We start from the raw sequence: 21,498 nt of genomic DNA on the forward strand, positions 1-21,498 counted from the left end.
ATAACACAAAGGGTATTTTTTGTATTAGAATTAGTTTTACGTTATTTGATCCAATCCGTTAGTTGGTCCAATCCGAACTGACAGTGAACGCGCAGTCAAAATTCATTAGTCAAAAATGTTTTTTTCCGCTAGTTTTACAACACACACAGTTAAACGTTATATTTAAAAAAAATATTCGAAGACGTGAAAAACTACTTCAAATGTTTTGAATATTAAAAATATTTTGTATTTTGTAATATTTCTTATTTGACCTTTTTTCTACAGCTAGAAATGCTTACGGCATAATTTTATACTATTGTTTGTGATTGTGTGTAACAGAGAGCGTACAGAAGCAGGTAATGTTAGTTAAAATCCCATAAAATCCTGCAAACGTCATAAAATGCTGGACCCGCTTCCTGTCACGTGCCCTGCTGCGGCCTGATCATGTGACTCCAGTTGCTAAAAATGAAAGCTTTATGTAGCTGTATGAGATTTGTGGCGCTTGTTTTGATCCTTAATTTATTTTTCCAAGCAAGTTATCAGCTGACCGAGCTGCAGGTAAGGCTGGGCTTTCTAAATGCAATAACTGTAGTCTTTACTTCAACAACTCTGTGGCGCATATATATTACTAATAATACAACAGGTTCTGGTGTAGCTGTATGTGCCAGAAAGGAAATGGCCAGCAAGATTGTTGTTTACAGGTGTCCCCCCCCTCTCTTTGTTATGACGTGTAACCACAGGTATGTAACCTGTGTGGCGGGACCATCCTAAACAGCTCCGAGGTCGGTCACTTTTGCTTCTTATCCGCTGGACGGATAGACGGGCGTTGCTGTTTGAGAAATGACACCACAAACGACCCTGAACACATCATCGGGTAGGATTTGCTGCTTTCAGGGTCCGTCGGAAACAGAATTTACACCCAAGCTAAGATTTGTTAAGCTATTTTGTGAATAACTGTTAAAAAAAAAAAAAAGAAAATGTAAATGTCTTTTTCCTTCTAGTGACTTCCAATGCTGACTGTGTATTAACTTGTGGGAAAGGTTTCGTCTTCATAATCTCACTAACAGACAGGAGGCTGAGCTGGAGGTGGCAGAATTGGCAGTGCTAGCATTTTCATTAGGAAGTACAGCTCAATTTGGGTTTTTTGGAGACACAGTTAGAGAGGCAAAGCTGAGATGGTTTGGATAGTGGGATATATTGGACAAAGGGTGTTGAATGTGGATCTGGCAGGCAGAATAAAAAGAGGAAGACCACAGAAATGATTCATGGATATAATGAAGAAGCACATGCACAGTTGGTAGAGAAGGATGCTAGGGATAGGGTGAGATGGAGGCAGATGATCAAATTTGGTAGTGACCCCTAAAGAGTGCAGCTGAAAGAGGAAGTTCTTCATTATCTGAACTTTATTTGTGTTTTTTGTTTGTCAGGTTGGATCTGTCCAACTGTTCACTAACTTGTGTGCAGGATCTTCAGGGAGCATCAACAGCTTTCATGATGTAAGAACAGTAAATACAGTTTCACATCTTTTTTTGCACAAATAATCCTCTCGTCTGCACGCAAAACAACAGAAGCTCCTGCTTACACATGCTTTTTCTTTGATTGTAAGGTTCTTTTTAATTCAAAAGGAAATAACTGCTCTTATCGCTACTCCACAGTTTACATTTCATATGAAAAATTGTAGTAAAAGCCTGTATTGGTGTACCGAGAAAGACAAATGACACATGTGCAGGCGATTCCTCAGAATGATCTTCATGTTCATAAAAGCATTCTTGAGCAGCAGGAGTTTAGGAAAGTTTCTTTTTCTGGCCATGCATAACAACTTTTATCTCCCCTTCTGGCAAGCACTAAAATGATTTAACTTCACAAAAAATAAATATAGCTGAAGCAAATAAGGAAGACACAGGGCGGCTGTGGTTGAGCAGTTTCTCTACCAAATGGTTCACATATTGAAGTATCCTTGGGCAAGATGTATCAAAGTTAAACAAAGTGTTTTAGGCATAGATACAAGTGCAGTGTGACTGGATGACTGATAGTTGTACTAGAAAGTGCTAGTGTTTTTATCTATGTGGTCGCTCTTTTAAATGCATCCTATAAATGTTTATATTACAGAGACCTCTCGTTCAATCCCCTTGTCAACATCAGTGATACAGCTTTTCAAGGATTTAATAAGTTAAACTACATGTAAGTATTTTACCCAAATTATGACAGATTCTCCTCAGTATTAGATTGAGATTTTTTTTTCTAACTTAATTTCTCTGTAGGATTTTACCACAAAATATAGATTGTCCGGGAAGCAACACATCTTGGGAAAAGGTTAAAATCAAAGAGGGAAATCGCCATTGTGAAGGCCAAAGGAATATATGCAACGAGACTGGACAACTGTGTAAGTTCCTAACTTTTGCTGTGACACATGCCATCTAAAACTACAGTTAAATATGTTACACGTGACATCTATTCATACTTGTTGGTAATCCACAGCAATGAACTGTCCAGAGAACTCCCTCTGTGCCCCCTTCGGCCCAGGCTTCTTTGAGTGCAGCTGCGCTGAAAACTTCCGTGGATACAAGTGTCTTCGAGAGGTTGGTTCTGCAAGCAGCTTTATGCAAATCACCTTTTGATGCTAAGCTTTTCGATTATTTAAAGTTGTGCATTTGTTAAAACTGTCCATAGGGGGAGTTCCCAGCTCTGCAAGTCTTTGGGCCTCTTGCAGCTTCTACGGTTGTGATCTCGGTTCTTCTGTGGGCCACCCAGAGACGTAAAGCCAAATCACTCTAAAGCTGAACCTTAGTCAGCTGGTTTTAATCTCAAACTGACTGTTCTTAAAGGGAAGATACTGATAGGGGAAAATGCTGACAAAGTCTGAGGGGACTTTTACAGGGCTTCTTTTAAATGTGTTTTTATTCATTTTACACCTTTTTGAGGTCTGTTGTATTTTTTGTTTCAAGGAAATTTACACGTTTGACCTCAAAGATGTTTCAGTGCAATTTTAAAGAAAAGATTTGCTCCGCATTTCAAATATTTTTGTCAAAAATGACCACTATTAGCACATCAATTATATTTGTAAATGTATTTGACTGACACCATGTGATAGAAGGGGAAACTATGTGCACTTACACAAATACTGTCTTCAGTCCTAAAACCTGTCTGGGCAGACGTGCTGAATTTACACTTTACTGACAGCAAAGACTAAGTTTGTTTTAAGGGTGCAAGCTTATTTGACATCTTTAAAAATTATTTTAATAGTCCAATAGGTTAAATTCCTTATTTTTTTTTCTATGTAGTTGAGCGACACAAAACCCTTTCTTTTGCAACAAACCTCTTTTTGAAGTGTGATGTTTTTATTTACATCTTTAATTTCAATTTCAGACAAAACACAAAATGTGGAAGATACTTGTCTGTTACAGCCACATTTTGTTTATAGGCCACATGTGCTAAATGTCTTGAGATTCAAGGGTAACCTCCTTTGATACTCTTCTCCAGTGAGATTCAGGGTTCTACTGAAGATTTTAAAACAGGATATCTGTTTCTATGCTTCGAGTATAATGTTTACATTATGCATATACAGGATTTAATTGTACATTAACTGATTTTCTAGCTGTTAAAATGTTGTGTTCTCCCATTGGGAAAATTCAGTGTTGAAGGGCAGCTCTAGTTGCTCTATGTTCAATACATTGCTTCTGGCTAAATAAGTTGTCTGAATGTTAATGCACTGACTAAATATTGCAACTAATAAATAATTCTTGTAAGGAGAGAGTGCATCTACAGCATGCAGAATATTTCTCCTGGTTTTAACTGAACTTGGTGACGATATATGAGCAGTGAGAACATAAACTCCTAGCTGCTTTACCAAAAACTGTAGTACCTGGTTAATGTCTTACTTTTCTTTTGTCATTAAACCTAACTTTATGGGAGCCATAACATTTATCTGATGCTTCAACTCCAACTGTAATTAGGAAAAATTTCTGTCTTGTTTCAAATTGCATGCCATGGTTAATAACTAGTGTTGTGACGCTCAGTGGGATTGTATTGACAATTAATTGTTCTGTTTCTAATAAACAGTGGGTCTTATAACATCTAGCACTACTTTTTTTTTAATAAACAGAACAGCCTTGTCACATTAGGCCAGGAAATATATTTCCATTCATCCAATACTACCATAAAAACACACATGGACTCAATTTAAAAAGCATATGTCACTTCAGATATATATTTATTGCATGCTAAAAGCACAATTTGTTGTGTGTGTGTACAAGCTCTGGTGCACACAAACTGAGTTGTTCACTGGTCCACGTTTTTGACTCGCAGCACCACGGGGACAGAGGTACACGGGATCATCCCGAGCTCTGTGATGACTAGATCTACGAAATCAGGCGGCGTCACGTCGTAGACCAGGTTAAGAAGGCCGAGAGAGGACTCGTTCTCCCATCCCTCCAGCGGAGTCGTTCCTTTACGGGTTACAATGAGGTCGTCGGGGTCATCTGGAAAGCAAAGATGAGGATAAACTGGTGTATGGAAATAAAGTTGAGCAAAAGGACAAATTGAGCTGAAAGGCTCGCAGACATTTATGTAGCAACTGAACACTTTCCATACCGAGTTCATTAGATACAAAGGAGTCTGTCTGCACCCTGTCGCAGAACTTGTAGGTCTCACAACACACCAGCACAGGCACATTAAAAGCTTTGGCCACCAGAGCTATCTGTGATGTCCCCACTCGAGACATGACGTAACCATTAGCCAGCAGAGCATGAGCACCAAGGAAAACCTTTGACACCTAGAAGAGAATAAAGAAACTCATTGTGCTTAGAACCAAATATTTTGGGGTTTACTCTAGTGTAGCTCCATGATTACCTCTGGAAGGATGTAAGAGACAGCAGAGATAAGAACATAGGTGCAGCTGATGCCTTTCTGGACCAGGCGCCTCAGGGCCTCCTTGCCCTCTAGCCGAGGCCTGCTGTCCACAACAATAACACGGAATTTTCTGCTCTTCTCAAAGGCCTTGCAAAGGATGTGGTTGACCAGTGACGAGCTGTCAGGGAGGAGAGAGGAACATTTAATGTCAGGACAAAAATGCGGAAGGAAGGTTGCATCTAACCAAAACAGGGAAGAGAAAGTGTTAAGAATAAACAATTAAGCAATGCTCGCTAATAAAGAACAGATTTAACAGCTGAAACCAAGTACATGCACACAGCTTTTAGAGACTTACCATCCATAAACTAGGATCACATCTCCATCACTGATCTTTTGTTTTTCTATGGCGCACTTGGCAATAGCTACACCAGCGAGAATAATCTTCTCATTAATGTAGGACTCGATACAGTTGAGCAGTTTGTTCTTTGCCTAAAAACAAAAGGAAGTGCATGAGTTCTCAAGTATTGGAAACTTAAAATGAACCACACAGTGTGATAAAAGTCTCACTACTTAAACAGATTATGTGATTGCAAATACACGAGTGTCACTAACCTCGTCTTCTTTACAGTTACTAGGAATATTAGAGATCTCCTTCTTGATGTATTTGATTGCATTACCCATGCTGGCTGACAGAGGGCGACACTGATTCAGAAAACTGAAATAAAAACAAAGCAAAAGGAATGATTTCATGTGTTAAACCAAAAACGTGTCAGTAGTGTAGGAAATAATGATGAATGACTAAAATCAGTATTTTTCTTCCTTTACCTGATATAAGGTTTTAGCTTGTTGACCAAGTCTCTTGATAGCTCTTCATTTTGAGGTGTAGTGTAATCCCTTATTACCTGAAGGGAAAAATGAAACACTGGACTTTGACTGGGCCATTACAACATTCTTTTCTTTTCCAGTCATTCTGTTGTAGATTTGCTGCTGTGCTTGCGATCGTTGTCCTGTTGCATGACCCAATTAAGGCCAGACTTTTAGGTGTCAGACAGATGGCCTCACATTGACTTTACAATACTTTTATATACATAGGAGCTCGTAGTAAACTCAGTGACTACAAAGTGCCCAGGTCCTGTGGCTGTAAAACAAGCCCAGATGCAACTTTGAAAAGCTAAGCTATACCACCATATTCTTTTTAGAAAGAATAAGCTTTCCCTATGACAACACTTCCAAACAAACCATACTTGTTCAGTGTTTTTCTAACTGTACTGTCATGAACTCACTGAGGCGTGTAGAGTCTGAGATCTAGTCCTTGAATTTTTTTTTTTTTTTGCAGCTTCTCTGAGCATTACACGCTCTCAACTTGGTGTGAATTTGAGATTGTATCTACCTGATTTTAATGACCAGATTCACTTTTACAATGTCTCCTGATAAGTAAAAACATGGACCCTCTCCAATACTGGCCGACTTCTTTGTAACTGACTGCAGTCAAACGGTCACTGTGTCAGCCTTAGCCTTGCCCATGAGAGAGGGAACAGTGGGGTTTGAAGAATGAATGGTCTATGTTGGGACTGTACCTGTTTGAAAGCATGCAGCAGGGCGACAGAGCGAGCATTGGATCCTGCAACAATGCCGTGTGAATACTGCAAACCCAGCCTGACAATAGCGGGATGAATCACTGTGGAAGGAATGCTGCAAACCACAAAAGAGATTTAAGGAAATCTTAAGAGGTTACATCTTATAACATGACATAAACAACACACTGTAACATACAATTTAAAGTCAGTTTACCTGAGTTGCTGTGTTAGAGGAGCTTTGCGACTGTACTGGTGGAGATGAGAAAACAGGCTGACTTTGTAGCCATAATCTGAGCGCAGCGGGATCTGAAATGCACAAAATGTACACCAGGTCAGAGATTACAGCTGAGTTAATGAGGTGAAAACAGGGAGTCTGTAGACTGTGCTCATTAAGAGTTACATTAAACTTTGAATTCTGTGTAGACCTAATAGAAAGAAAACTGACAAAATTAAAAATTACTGTTATAATAAATTATGACTAACAGAACAGCAGCAAGCAACGGACAGCCTGGTGTTTCGGTGACCACAGCAAACAACACACATACTGTAAAACCTACTTGCCAACTTAACAGCTGTCTACATGGAAGAGATGTTTTTACATCTCTACCATTAAGTTTGTAACAACCAACAATAATGGGTTAAACCGGATTAAGATAACAGGTTAGCAACTGAAACAGAACCAAAAAGGTTAAAGGCACACATTCTGTAAAGCCAGACGCCGATGGCTTATACCTTTTTAGCAGCATAGTGCTCTGGTGTCTGAAAGAAATGTTGGATACAGTCACATGCAATCACAACTGCTGGTTACTGGCTGCAATGACTCAACCAAATAAAGTTACTTTATTTTGGAGTTACTGTACAAATAACAGGAATTCTATTTATGTATACAACTGACTGACTTTTGTTTAATTAGAGAATGTCTCAGATTTAACTAGTAAAAGCTTAGATTTCCAAAAACGAACCATGCACCTGCAGGAAATGTCACACTTCTGTCCAATATAACATGTTGTAAACATACCAGCAGTGTTTTTTTCCATCAACTGAATTTGTTTACAATACAGTATGTTAGATTCAAACAAAAATAGTTACTTGAAGCATCCAAGATCAAGCCATTTTCATAAAATAAGTCAAACATTTCCCGATGAATCTATCCATCCTTACAACAAATTAAAAGGTTACTTAGAATCACTATGTATCGTGTGTATTCAGTGTGTCTTGAATCATTTTTAAGGGTCTTCAGAAGTTCCTCACAGCAATACTGACCTGTTGCCTTTCCAACTTCTTGGCAAGTTTCTTTAAAACGTCTGGGTTGTCCACTTGAATGTGTTCAGGGAGCCTCTTCACCACTGAAAATGCAAAGAGTGTTAATATTCTCCAGTTTGCTGACGAGCCAAAAAATTCTGCTGGTCGTTTGGGAGATGCTAAATAGCTGTACTGCGAAGCAGGATTTTATGTTATCCAGGTATTTGCACTGTCAAATTTGAACAAAGACTAAGGCTACATTCACACGTACAAGGGTATTTTTGGAATCTGAGATTTTCCGTTTTTAAAAAAAATCCCGTCCACACGTGCAGTTTTAAAAAATATCTCCGTTCACATGTAAATAGGCTAAACTTTATCAAGTCTTGTCTAGCCTTACTGACCAAAGCACTTAAAGCTTACACTTTTGATATATTATTACGTTACAGTCATTTTCCCCTCTTACACACTCATATTGATGGTCTGTCTGCAGCAGCTGTATTGCTTTCAGTCTGTATTACATGTTTAATGTCTTCATATTTTCCCATATTTCTGTACAGGTTCACCTTCCAAAATCAGTCGCTCTACTGCTGATACACTTATTACCATTGCCACCGATATCACATGACCTTGACCTTTACATTTAACACTTCACTGGCACCAAAACCTTGTTGGTGAAGTTACCACCAGTCAGTCTTGTTTCAGCATATTTCCCTGCAGCCAATCATGAGGCCAACGTTTGACCCTACAACAATCACTGATCACTGTTAGTCTGTATTTATCACAGCCAGCTTCTGTGTTGGCAAAAACAGCTTCTCAAAGTTCTACAGGTAGCTGTCTGTTGTTCTGACTTGATTATTTTGAGTTAGATTATCCAAAAGATAAAACTGAACGCGCAAATGTTAGGTGCAACAGCAGTACCTGGCTGCAGATCACTGGGCGGAGCTTTTGGTTTGCTCGTGGCTGCCTGCTGTCCTGTCTCTCCCTTCTTGGTCTGTTTGCTGGCCCTCTCAGCCTCTTGCCGAGCTCTCCTCTCAGCTTTCAGCTCCGCTTTAGTCTTTGTTGGCTTGTCCGCCGGCACAGAAGCCTCCGAGGCAGGCACAGAAACAGGTGCAGTAGCAGGCACTGCTGAAGGAGCTGACAAAGACCATAACAGACACAGATGTTAGGATAAAGAATGAATCACACTGTGCACCCAGATACAACAACACTTGCTGCTGCCTAAATGGGAGGCACCTTTCTGCACTGTGGGTTGTGTCGGGGGCTGGGATGCTGGAGCTGCTGAAGTGACCGGCTTCTTCTCCTTCTCATTTTCCTGTGATGCCTTGTCATCTTTTTTCTCTTTGATTTTTTTCTGCTGTTTCTTCTCTTTCCTCAGCCGTTGCTTTTCCTCCTTGGTTAGGTCTTTGCCTTCACTCTGTCACGTGACAGGAAGAGGCGTCAAGAAAAACCTAACTATTAAGGAAAGCATTTATCCACACAAAAGGCTGTAATAAATTTCAAGAAAACACCTAGACTAACCTTTGCGCGTTCGATTTCATCTTTCCTCCCGGGTCCGTCTGTAAGACGAGCAACAGAGGATGATAATATTAGGTTATTTAGCATTATAACGTAGTTCTGTTACTTTTTCCACAAGAGGCGGTGATATTAAGGTCGAGTCTGTTAGCTGCTTTTAGTTTGCACCGTGTCAACGAAATCAGTAACAAAACAAGTGTAGTGCATCATCGTCACAGCACAGTGACAACTAGAAACATGAGTATTGTACATTTTAAAACTACTCGAAAAGATGATGCAATACATTCTCTGTCTACGGCATGAGTACCGTTTACATGCTCTCGACGCTAACGTTAGCAGGTCTAGCATCTGGGAAATTAACTAGCTAATAACAAAGTCTACATAATAAGCGCTGTGAGTATGAGATACTTCTTCGTAACTCCTGCAACTAAAGAATAAGAACCAAAAGGAAAAACCAAATGAACTACAGCTATTTACACACTCTGAAACCCACCTATCACTCCACTGTCAGCCATGTTTACGATGCTGCTTCACCTCCTCTTCTGCTGTAGAAACTACTACCATAGAAACGTATATCGCCCCCTGGTGGATGACGTTGTATGTTGATGAGTATGTGCACATTAATATTAAGCATATTGATTTGCTCTCCTGATATTTAGACTATAGTATTGATATTTTAATCTTTGCCTTATGCCCATTAAACATTAATACTATTTTCCAAATAGTATTAATGTTTAATGGGTGTTATTAAGGCTCACTCAGTGACATACTGTTATTTATTTTATGTTTAGATGTGATTCTAAAGGCCGAACTTGCTACATCAACAAAAATAAAATAAAATCTAAAACTATTAAACTTCCTACATCATTAAGTAGCCTACTGTGAAAAAGTCTTGAGCATTCCCTTATTTCTTTAAACAAAAAATCTTTTGAGTATTATACATATGAACATTACAAGGGGAAATAAATAAATAGTGTTATGTATATACAGTTTTGGTTACTGCACGTAGAATTAAGTACTGCACAGTGATTGCACAGTAGAGGGAATCACTGTGCAATACATAGAGGGAATATTGAATATTGAAGTGAATATTGGAATATTGATCTGGTCAGTTAAGTAGCAGAAGGGGTTGTTGATCAGTTTTATCTGTTTTGGTGTGAATAAATTCACAACAGGTGCACTAGAGAGAAAACAATGAGACACCCCCATAACACTAATTATTTTACAGATGGAGGCCACTAACCTTTTTTCCAATTCTGGCATTGAAATGTCACATTGCCAGAAGGCTTGATGTGTCTCCTTACACAGTCTCAACAGCAAGGAAGAGATTCCAAGAGACAGGCAGTCACTCTAGGAGAACTGGACGAGGTCGTGGAAGGTCCTTAACCCACCAACAGAACTGGTATATGCTCCTTTGTCTAACAAGGAACAGGGTGAAATGAACTACAAACTACAACCGGACTGATTAGGAATGTTATTTTGGTGACTTTGCTGTAATGATAAGGGCAAAGGTTCATAATGAAAATCCATCCATCCATCCATCCATTGGGTAGGAGATATGTAAACCCTGGACAGATTGCCTGTCTATTCCTGATTAAAATGCTGACGTTAAATATCAGTTTACTGTCTATATTATGATCCAGTGAATTACAACTTCAGCATCCTGGCTTTTGGTCAGTGATTTCAATAACAGCAGCAGATTTAGCTGGTTTTGACAAAAGGTTTGAAGTGAAAAAGTTGGTAAGGGATGTGCAGCGCTGTTCTTTGTATGCTTATTTGCATCCCCATTACATCTGCATGCTTAGAGGAAGTTTATTTTCATGGAGACAGCTGGAGTGTCATTTTTGTGTGTATATTATCCTCCATCACAAAATAGACTGAAGACAGATTTTATTGTCCCACATTGTAGGAAATTTGGATCAGGTTTCCACCCAGGCTGTATTTATAAAAAATGTTTAAACACACATGAAATATGAGTGAAACAAGAACAAAAATACACAGACATAAGCATATGTGCTATTTATAGACCTATACAGTAGAGTGCAAAATAACTGTAAAATTCATGCAAACACTAAAAGTAAAAAGATCTGTCATTTTTTATTGATACATCCCTACCTCATCATTTAAAACTGAGCTTGAAGTTGGGATAAAAGAGATTTATTCTAGCTCTAGTCAGGCAGCACAGTGATATTCTAAATCTCCGAGTGGTACTTGGTGTGTAGCTCATATAGCGCAGGGTTATTAGATTGTTGGCTTGCCTCTGCACAGCCTGTTTGTAAATAGTCTGCAGGCATGTGTACACTCCACACCCACACAGAAGGCAACCTAGCTAGAAACAGCATATTACTGTATATATACATCATGCGTGCTATCCATGGTACTGAATTCTCTGGCCCGGACTGTAATATTAGCTTTTCCCATCTATTCTACAGTGTCTATCCCTGCACTGCTACACCTGCGTTCTTTTTCTGTTTAAATAATTTACTAAGTTATACTTTGCTGCCATTTTAGGCCTCATATTTATATCATCTCATACTGGGTCAGAGTCTATTCTGCAGAATAAGGTGGACTCAACTGCTAGACTTAATGTATCGTTGTGTTTTTCCTCGAGTACACAATGGACTGAACGTGAATCAGAAGAACAGGAATTCAACACTGTACATCATCAGTGATCTTTTATTTGGTTTCTAGTCACATATTACCATGGACAATCAACATAGTGCTCCTAAAGAAGATTCACGTTGCATCTGTGCTGTAAAATCTATTCTATTCACCACCTCCAGATTAAGCAGCGCTACACCACAACGTCACTGCGTGTTTGACTCCCAGCCGGTGTGTGCTGACTGAATTCACGGCGCAGTAGCTGGTTGAAGGGGACCAAACCTCACAGAAACACCTGACTTGGTTCCGTTTGACCAGCCACAGCAAGGCGTGTTGCTTCAGCTGCGAGTGGCAGAGCAAGAGGCAGAGCAGGAGGGGAGGGGCAGTCAGGAGGAAAGGTTACAGGGGTAAAGGTCACGGAAAAAGAGGGACATGAGAAAGACGGTAGGAGATGGACATCATCTGCAGGCAGTAAGGGCTGCTGAATCCTCTTCAGTCTTACCTGATGGAACACACAGAGAGAGAAAAGGAGAAGTTACAGCACAGGAACAAGTGCCTCCGTGTTACCAAGCAAATAGTTCCTATTTAGAGGCTTGAGAACTCTGACAGCCGGTGACATCTCTCCGTTTCCTTCCAAATCCAGCCCACGGCAGTGAACTTTCACCCTCAGTGACAGCTCCTGCATCTCTGCCCTTCCCTCCCCTCTTCCCTTTTTGAGAGCTCTGCGGTTGCTATAATGGGTGACAGCTGTGCTCTGTCAATCCTCCTTGACTGTCAGCAGTTGGGGCAGGGCAGGAATTTTTCAAGAAGTCCCTGAGACCCGATCAGCGGCCCTGGGAGTAATGCTAACTGCACACGTGCCTGAGCTGAAGGAGAGGGAACAGGCCTTTCACCTGTTGTCCTGCCACACACACACACACACACACACACACACACACACACACACACACACACACACACACACACACACACACACACACACACACATGGTCATGAACTCTGACACCCCCCAAATGGTAAATGGCCTGTATTTGTATAGCTCTTTACACAACACACACACACACACACACACACACACACACACACACACACACACACACACACACACACACACACATATAAAGTAGACAGACACCCTCACACAATTTTCTGAATGAAGACAAATGAAAGGACAATATGAGAAATGTCGACGTCGATGCTCAGGTCCCCTTGAAACCACACACTTCCTTACATTCCATAAGTGGCGTATTAATATGGGGATATAAGGAAGCATGTGCTCACAAGGGACAACAACTGGATTCGCTGCTCCTCGAGACACAAAGCACCCTTTCATAGCCACGCGTGAAGAGTAGCGGGAAGAACCGGCTTAACAGCGGTTAACTGTGACAGAGTGAGTGAGTGAATAAAGGAATAATGGAGCATGAGAGGCACAGAATGGTGGCTTCTATCATCTCCATGAAGCTAGAAGCAATTTGTATGGGTTAAACCTGACCATTGTTTTATTAGACAAATAAAAAGTGAATTTTCTGACACTGACAGATGACGGGACTGATCATACTGGCAGATACTTGATGGATAATGCCAGTGTGATGCTGCTGAAATGAGTTTAAATAACTCAGGCGGGTGAGGCAAATACCGGCTCCCATCAAACAAAGGTCATCGTCCTTTTTTTATTTCCCAAACATCGTGCCATGCCAAGTCAACGTGATGCCGACAGTTGTGTCAAGTGATCCTTAAAAGCGGAAAAAATTCAATTCATTTTAATTGCAACCCCTTATTAAAATAGCTTGAGCTGATTTTTAAAAAAATGCGTTTTACTCACCTTCGTCTGGTCTCCTTGCGCCTCCTCTTGTGGTTTTCTCACGGTGAGTAAATGGGGTTAAGATGAAGGCCTCAGTCCACCTCTCCTTCACAAGTGGTGACTTCCTTGATAAATCTAAACACTTCTGAACCAAATGGCCACCAGAAAGTCTGTCTCGTCTACTGTAATTAGACTAGGACGACTCCTCTGAGAGGCACCAGATTTCCTGATTCTTTCCTGCATCACATCTCAGCTTCCCCTCACCTGACACAACTGGCTGCCATGTTGTGCTGTGTCTTCAGTAAAAGTGAGAGAAAGCTGGTTTGATACCAGATTTTTACTCATATTGTGCTGAAGTTAAGCTGAAACCACACAAGCACAGTAACCCGAAGATTCTGTTGCCTGACATATGACTTTGTCTCTTCCTGCGCTGTGAACTAAAGTTTTAGAAGGAGAAATCACAGGAGTGATTCAAAAACAGACAAAACTCAGACCAACCTTACTCCTCATCCCTGAAGTTGTCCTCTGCCTTTTATCCACCCTTTAAAGCCAAGCTCATGAAACTAACCCTCCGCTTTCTGAGAACCACTCCCCGGCTTCACCCTCAGCTCTCCTGTGATCACCCATCCTCCTCTGTATCTGGTCAGTGGATTGTGCCCACAGCAGGCCTTGCAGATCGGCCTTTTCTATGGCTCCAGGAGCGGCCCCCTCCAATGCGGCCTCCCACCTGTTGGTGTCCTTTAGAAGCCCGGGCCTCTCCTGCGCCTCCTGTCCGGCCCAATCAGCGCTTTGACAGAGGGGAGCCAGCCTGTGAAATCACACCTCTCAGCTGTTCACACTGGGCTCGAGACATCCTACACCCCTGCCGTTCCTCTGTTCAGGCCCCCCCCACCCCACCCTGCCTCTATTTTACACCGAATGTCAATGGCTCCTTTTTGGATAAAAAAAAAGAAAGGGAAAGAAAAAAGAAAAGAAAAGGGGATACAGGGAGAAACAAGGAAGCAACTGCAAGAGGGGCGTGTTTTACTGGGTCTGGGGGTACAGTCAGAGCAGCAGTTACGGCAGGCCGTGAGTCACAGCCGAAGCCAAGGTTGAGTTTCAGCCCTCTTTGGCTTCTTTGATTCACTTTAGCTTCATTGCATCGTTTACCGGGGAGGAAAAAGTGACGTATGTGCTTATCAAGTTCACAAAATAACATTTCAGGCCCCTTTATGCGGTGATTCGGGCAACTGAAACAGGTCCCTTTGGGAGACATCACATGATAAGAAGCCTGTATGCTTCACAGTGCACCAAATGTGGCAAATGCTTTGACAAACTGTAAAGTAAACCTCTGTCCACGAAGCATGGCCAGTAGGATATATAGGTGCTCCTGTGGCATCATAAAAAGAAAGCAATAAATTCTTCAGTGGCCACAAGATGACCATTCTGCCACCATGACTCTTAGAACGCAAGCACTCGATGTGAAATGAGCCACTTTAGGAGGCAAAAATCCAAAGCCTGGAAGAATATGTCTTTTCTCAGGATACGTGCTGCCGTATAGAATGACAGGTCTGAAGGTGTGACAGCGCTGAAGCATCTACACGCACTGATCACCAGCAGTGTAGAGGCAAACAGACCCAGGCTCAGGGGGTTCATTTTCCTCTGCAGCAAGCACAAGCTGCTCCACTAAGGTCAACACCTGTGTTCTAAAATCAGCGCCGGGGTTGGGTGTGATAGGAACCCGGGCCTCATTCACAGAAAGCTCAAGCTCAGAGAGAGGGGCTTATATTGAAACCTAACGCTCTCGCTATTTTCGAGGCACTTGCCGTCCACAAATAGCAACCTGGCTGCATCTTTGTGGCTCCCGTTTTTTTTTCACCCCACAGGATGTTGTCTAAATTCGACAGTTGTTCAATATTTCCCATGGCGCCGAGCCAGGGTGTATCACAAATGCAACATTTCCACTAATGCCAGCGATGTGCCACGGCCTTGCTTGTTACATCTGAGCGCTTGGAATATCAGATGACTTTTGTTGCTGAGTGAATTCTTGGTCGCTCGCACCGGACACGATGGTAAAGACACAAATCATAATCCTTGTGTTCCTCTTTTGCGGGAACAGCTGATCACTGTCACATACTGGCGCACAGGCCGGGGCTTTGCCAGCGAACGCTCTCATCTAATCATCTGTTTCTCCTTCATCATGTGTCATGCATCATTCAGAAGAGCTCACCTTACCCTCTGATTTTTTTTTCATCTGTCTACACCTTTTCTGTTTTTTGTTTTTTTTTATTTGACTTCCAGTCATCCAGTCTGGTGATTCTTTATACTTCCAGAACTCACTGTAAACATGGACACTGGATGACAGGATTTTGACTTGCTCACCAATTTTGAGATCAATTAAATCAACATGGGGGAAAGTCAGTGAAGGGGCTTAAGTGCCCAAGCTGCATGTTATCTTCAAATTGGGCTAGGGAGGTTATTTTTAACTACTGTTCACATACCGGGGCCCCCCGTTTGCTAATCACTTTGTTCCCCTCTGTCATACCCATCTGCCCTGCTGCCAATGTCCCACTGCTTCTGGGGAGGTCACAACACACTTCACTTGGCAGGAGGAAATAATTTCCCTCAGGACAGCAGACAGGAGCTTTGAATGATGAACTCCAGAGCAGTTTCTTCAACAGCGGATAATATGGAATTCTATTGGTATAAATAAAGTGGCAGCTGACACCAGACCAGATCTTGCGCATGCACACGCACACGGAGTGACCCCCACCTCTTTTAGCAGGAAAGCTCCTGTAGGAGGTAGTGGTGGTGGTGGAAGGTGGGGGGTTAATAAATAACTTAATAACTTAACAACAAATAACTTAGAAGTAAGACTAAAACTGGGATTTGAGATTGTAAAATTGGCATCATGGCAACAGATAATAGCTTAAAGTGTCTAAAAAATTCACACACATTTTTTAATGTATTCTAAAGGCACACTAAAAAGATTAGGAGCTGGCCTAGTTGAAAAAGCAATAGTGAGCTGCTTAATCCTGACAATGGTAAGACGGTACTGTGCTGCTGACTCATTACGTGGTCTGATATTAATGGCGCTCTCTGTCCTTCCCTGGGCACAGCAGTTGCCAGCATCGAGGTTGACACAGCTGCCAAAGGAAGCCCGGTCCGTGTGGCAAAGCAATGGAGCAGAAAGGTCAAAGGTCAGCAGCATTTATGCTGAAAGAGAGAACAGGTGATGGAGAGGTGAAGGAAACTCGCCCACATGATTCAAGGAGAGGACAGAAGGATTTAAACGGATGCTCTGAGGATGTGAGATTTAGGAGTGAGGAAATGCAGCAGTTGGTGACGTCAGCGTCTTTATTGTTTGGTGTTTGGTTAGAAAACAGCAAAGAGTTTTCATTTCATTTCACCAACACAGAGAAAAAAGCTTGTTATTAATGTGGCACCCTAAGTAATTCAATTCAAGTCAGTTTTATTTATATGGCACCAAATCACCACAACAGTTGCCTCGAGGTGCTTGGGACTAGGCTTCAGTCTGATACTGAAGCCATCCAAAGGTGCCAAAACAGGAAACACATCCCACACTTTTCTCACCAGCCCGACAGTTAGGACATGAAAGGGTTCTGGGTGTTACACTGGAGCCTGTGTCACCCTAGAAGGGCCTACTGCAGCAGTCAGAGGTGACACATGAGGTCTGATTTTGGACGATAGCAGGGGACAAATTAAGTACAATTTTATTAAACGATCATATTCACTGTGCTATTGTACCAAAGCATGGTAGGATGTTTTGTCAGCTCAATTACATAATGGCAATGACAGGCTGAAATGACTTCGCAGGCAAGCATATCTAACTGCTAATATTAAAAATCATAGCATCTATTAGTATTAGAAATTACTAAAATGACTTGTTGGAATGTTTCTGTAATGGTTAATCCACAAGTATGTGCCAGCTCTTTAATCAAATAATGTTTTGAGTGCTAAAATGTAACTATTGTTGTTATCCATGAATTTTCAAATTGACTATTTGACAAAATGTTTTTAGTTTTAGATTAAGATGCCAAATTATATTTATTTATTTTCATTTCTGAACAGAAAAAGCAGTTTTAGGGGTTTCTGAAAACCTGATTTCAGGTTTTAATCCTGCCTAATAAATAAAAATATGATTTTTTAAACAAGTTTTTGGTCTAATAAGTTTGTTAAACACTGTCTTTCAAATAATAACTGGATCACTTTGTGAATGTTTCTTGTCATAGAAACCAATACCTGAAGGCGATGTGACACCATACATCCTCCTGTGTATCGATATACAGTATGTGTGTATATAAATAGTAGTAAATCAGATGGAATTTTTACTAAATGCCTCACTGTAGAGGATAATAAAGGGTAATTATAAGGGAAGATATTAAACTGTTACTTGTTCAGGCTCATTATTTCCTCGTAAAATTTCTTAAACTGAACCATTTAGTTTGGATAAGGTTTAACAACTATGTTGTGTATGTAATAAATATTTAGTTTATTTTAATATTTATTTAAAACAACATATGCATTATTGTTGATAAAACAACCAAGTCTTTCACAGAAACAGAAATCATCAAGTGCATGAAACCATTAAAAAAAGGGACTTGATATAAAAATGATACAGCCTAAAAATTAAAAGAATAACAGGATAGTAATTAAAACCAGCAAGAGGGCAGCAAAAATATAACACATTTAGTTTAAAACCAATAAAATAAGCATACATTCAATAAATCAATCAATAATTGACACTCGTTTTAAACAGTGTAACTACGTGAAGATGCTGTGCACATTTCCATCACAGTTGGTCATGACAAAAGCTCAGTTTTTTCTCACATTAAGCATTCCTTTTCCACGTGATACTTTGCGGTGGCTACTGGCAAAAGAATGAGCAGCCTATGGACACCCAAGCACCCGTGGGGGTCGTGAGTAAGTCAGTTGTCAGTTGACTCCCACCAAAAGGGAACGACAACTGCAGGAGAGCCAGAAGCAAGGGAAGGAAGAGAAGCAAGAGAAGCAACAGCAGCAGTGGCACGGAGATGAAACAGAGATGAGTTTTATGGTGGTCAAAGAGTGCAGGATCAGCTGAATCAGCCGACCAGCTGAGAACACTTGAAGTGAGAGTCAGCAGTGACCATTACGGCAAGGCTGGGATGGTCAATTTGGTAAAGTGAATCCGTTGGGCATCTTTCTTTGCCTTTAGACAATAATTCTGATGGCAAAAGAGCCAAATGGGACAGGCAAAAAAAAAAAGGAACGGGAAAAAAAAAAAAAGAGAGAGAGTCAGCAGTGAGCATCGATGATGTCTGTTCTGTCCAAGTGTTGCGCTCTACCATCTGAAAACTGCTTTTCAGGCAGTTTGGTGTACTTCTCAGTGACTGCTCCTCAATACATCATCTGCAGAGATGCTGAGCGGACACAGGCAGAATTGGAAGGAGCCCTTTGTGGAAAAAAAAAAATCCTTTAACATTAACATTTAACAAGTTATTTCATATTAAGGCAATAACAATTTCAAGATTAAAACAAACACTATTTTTTAACACTTCTGAGCAGTTTAGGTATATAAATGGTCGCAACAAATTATTTTTATCATTCCAAATTGCAATTATGATAGTGTGGCTTAAAAAGAAATACAAGAACGACTGATGTTTTAAAAAAAGTTTAACATTAAAAAACTATTTTTCCTGGAAAAGACGCTGGTGTTGTGTAAATTTAATGCTGCTTATATTACACGGATAGTATCAAACTCGCAGTATCTCCATAACCAGACAGTTCAGCCATATAAACTCATTTGGGGGATGTAAGGTCCTAAAAGTATTTCAGGTTATCCTGTTGACTGCTGGAACAAGATAATAAAATTCTTGCTGGTGTTAAATGTGCACTCATTAGTACAAGATCAAAGGGCGACTAGGGTACTTTTGCATGTAAAACTGAGCTACCTTTACATGTGTTACATGTATCTTCTTCCACTTATAATACTTGCTAATATGGTGCTGATTGCCAATGTGGTTATAAAATTTTGCTGATTAAAAATGTACAGGATATCTGTGTAAGCATGGCTGAACAGCCACATTTGATCCTGTCATGTTAATTTTTGATTTGATATCATGACGCCTTAGACCAGGGATGCCACACTCATTTTACATTGAGGGTTACTTTGATATTAAGTGGGCCAGAGGAGTGAAACTGCACTTTCTGTCAGTGTAAAGACATTTAGCGACATATTTAATCCCAGATATATCTTGATATGAGATGAAGTGTAATTTCAACAGCACATCTCAGTCTCTATACATGATCAATTTTCTTGTAGCTCACTGCTCAGACTGTCCTATATTTATAAAACATTAAGTTTTTTGTTGATTGATGAAATTTCTATACTCCACAATGAAAAACATAAATTCGTCTGTCATTTTATTGTTTATCTTTTACATATCTACTTAAGTGTAGTATGAAAGCTTCCAGGGGAGAGCTTTATCAGCAGGAAAAGCTGTAAAACCTATTAAAATATAGTTAAAAGTACAAAAGTTATATTTTCCCAAGTCATCCAGTGGGCCCAACTGGAATCTTCGGTGAGCAGATTTTGATCCTCACACCTTATGTTTGACACCCTACCTTAGACAAAATCATAAGTGTAAAAAACACAAAATCACCTGTATTTTGTGTCACTCAGCAACAGTATTTCATTTGCAATTTATTTACAGCAAAGCAAGTGATCATAAAACAGCACAACACCCTCACACAACTTTCATATCCAAGTTTCTTTTCTCTCACGTCTTCCTGACGATTGAGTTGAATGCCTTTATTGTCAGTGGAGGATGTGTATGGATATGTGTGGGTTGTAAAGCCATACAAAATACAAAAACTACAGGTTACATAGAATTTAGGTCTTCAGTCTGTACTCTTAAAATATATCCAATTTAACTCTGCACCTCTTCTTATCCTCTTCAGCCCTCTCATGGGAGGTAACAGCTGTCCTGTCACCCCAAGTCACATGACATGGGCAGGTGGGAGAAACCTATGTGGGACATCTAACTACCCTCCTCCCCCCATTCTGTCTCTCTGAATGTCAGACACACACACACACACACACACACACACACACACACACACACACACACACACACACACACACACACACACACACACACACAATCTCTACTCTTCAAGGGTGTGGCCATTTTGCATTGCTGGAATGTGCGCTGTGTTCATACTGTATGTCTGATCTGCCCCAGTGTTGAAATACCAGAGACAAAAATCTGTCTCGTTCCAGTCCCTGCTTGTAGCTGGTGTGCTGCTGAACTCGACGTCTCGGTTTTATGTTCAAACATTCTTGCTCACTTTGATGTGCAGGGAAATTTCTCTATATCGATCGTTTATATCACATACTTGGAACTGCTGGTCCTTTGCTTTACAAGACAACCCAGGTGCAATATTCATTTAGTGTATATGTACAAAGAATTTCCTTCCAATAATCTAGGAAACAAATTAAACATTAATAACGAGAAGGGCACACTCACTGGACACTTGATCTGGTATATTTTGCTAGTATTGGTTTGCACCCACTCCCCTACTCCTCGCCTTCAGAACTGTCTAAATTTTCCAGGACACAGATTCAACAAAGTGCTGAAAACATTCCTCAAAAATGTGTGGTCCATATTGACATGACAGCATCAAACAGTTGCTCTAGATTTGTCTGCTCCACATCCATGATGCAAATCTCCAATTCTCCCACATCTTAGTGGATTGAGATCTGGTGACTGCGTCGTTTGAGTACAGTGAACTCACTGTTGAGATAATTTGATCTTTGTGACATGGAGTGTTATCTGTACATTAACAATACTCAGGCATGCTGTGACTTTTTTGCAATGCTTAGTTGGTACTAAAGTTTTCCAAGAAAATATCTCCCACATCATTATACTGTTTACACTGAACAGTTTATATAAA

The 21,498-nt window shown here is 40.6% G+C and overlaps 2 protein-coding genes across 2 annotated transcripts; one reads left to right on the forward strand and one right to left on the reverse strand.

Annotated features, from left to right (window-relative positions):
• Positions 1–396: 396 nt before the first annotated feature.
• On the forward strand, positions 397–3,080 carry atraid (all-trans retinoic acid-induced differentiation factor). The gene is made up of 7 exons (XM_085381727.1): positions 397–537; positions 720–853; positions 1,407–1,475; positions 2,089–2,160; positions 2,241–2,362; positions 2,458–2,558; positions 2,650–3,080. Exons 1-7 carry the CDS (start codon positions 445–447, stop codon positions 2,752–2,754), a joined length of 696 nt encoding a protein of 231 aa, XP_085237853.1. The 5' UTR covers positions 397–444; the 3' UTR covers positions 2,755–3,080.
• A 1,073-nt stretch (positions 3,081–4,153) lies between these two features.
• On the reverse strand, positions 4,154–9,756 carry eif2b4 (eukaryotic translation initiation factor 2B, subunit 4 delta). The gene is made up of 13 exons (XM_085381726.1): positions 9,652–9,756; positions 9,165–9,202; positions 8,880–9,060; positions 8,565–8,780; positions 7,668–7,750; positions 6,619–6,710; positions 6,405–6,519; positions 5,653–5,729; positions 5,440–5,542; positions 5,183–5,316; positions 4,828–5,005; positions 4,570–4,750; positions 4,154–4,457 (listed from the first exon to the last, which is right to left on the reverse strand). The coding sequence occupies exons 1-13, from the start codon at positions 9,671–9,673 to the stop codon at positions 4,258–4,260; spliced, it is 1,620 nt and encodes a 539-aa protein (XP_085237852.1). The 5' UTR covers positions 9,674–9,756; the 3' UTR covers positions 4,154–4,257.
• Between the last annotated feature and the right edge of the window lie 11,742 nt (positions 9,757–21,498).

This window comes from Rhamphochromis longiceps, linkage group LG15, assembly GCF_057381845.1.
Source record: "Rhamphochromis longiceps isolate RC_006_pf linkage group LG15, R_longiceps_female_GT1.1, whole genome shotgun sequence".
NCBI classification, from domain to species: domain Eukaryota; kingdom Metazoa; phylum Chordata; class Actinopteri; order Cichliformes; family Cichlidae; genus Rhamphochromis; species Rhamphochromis longiceps.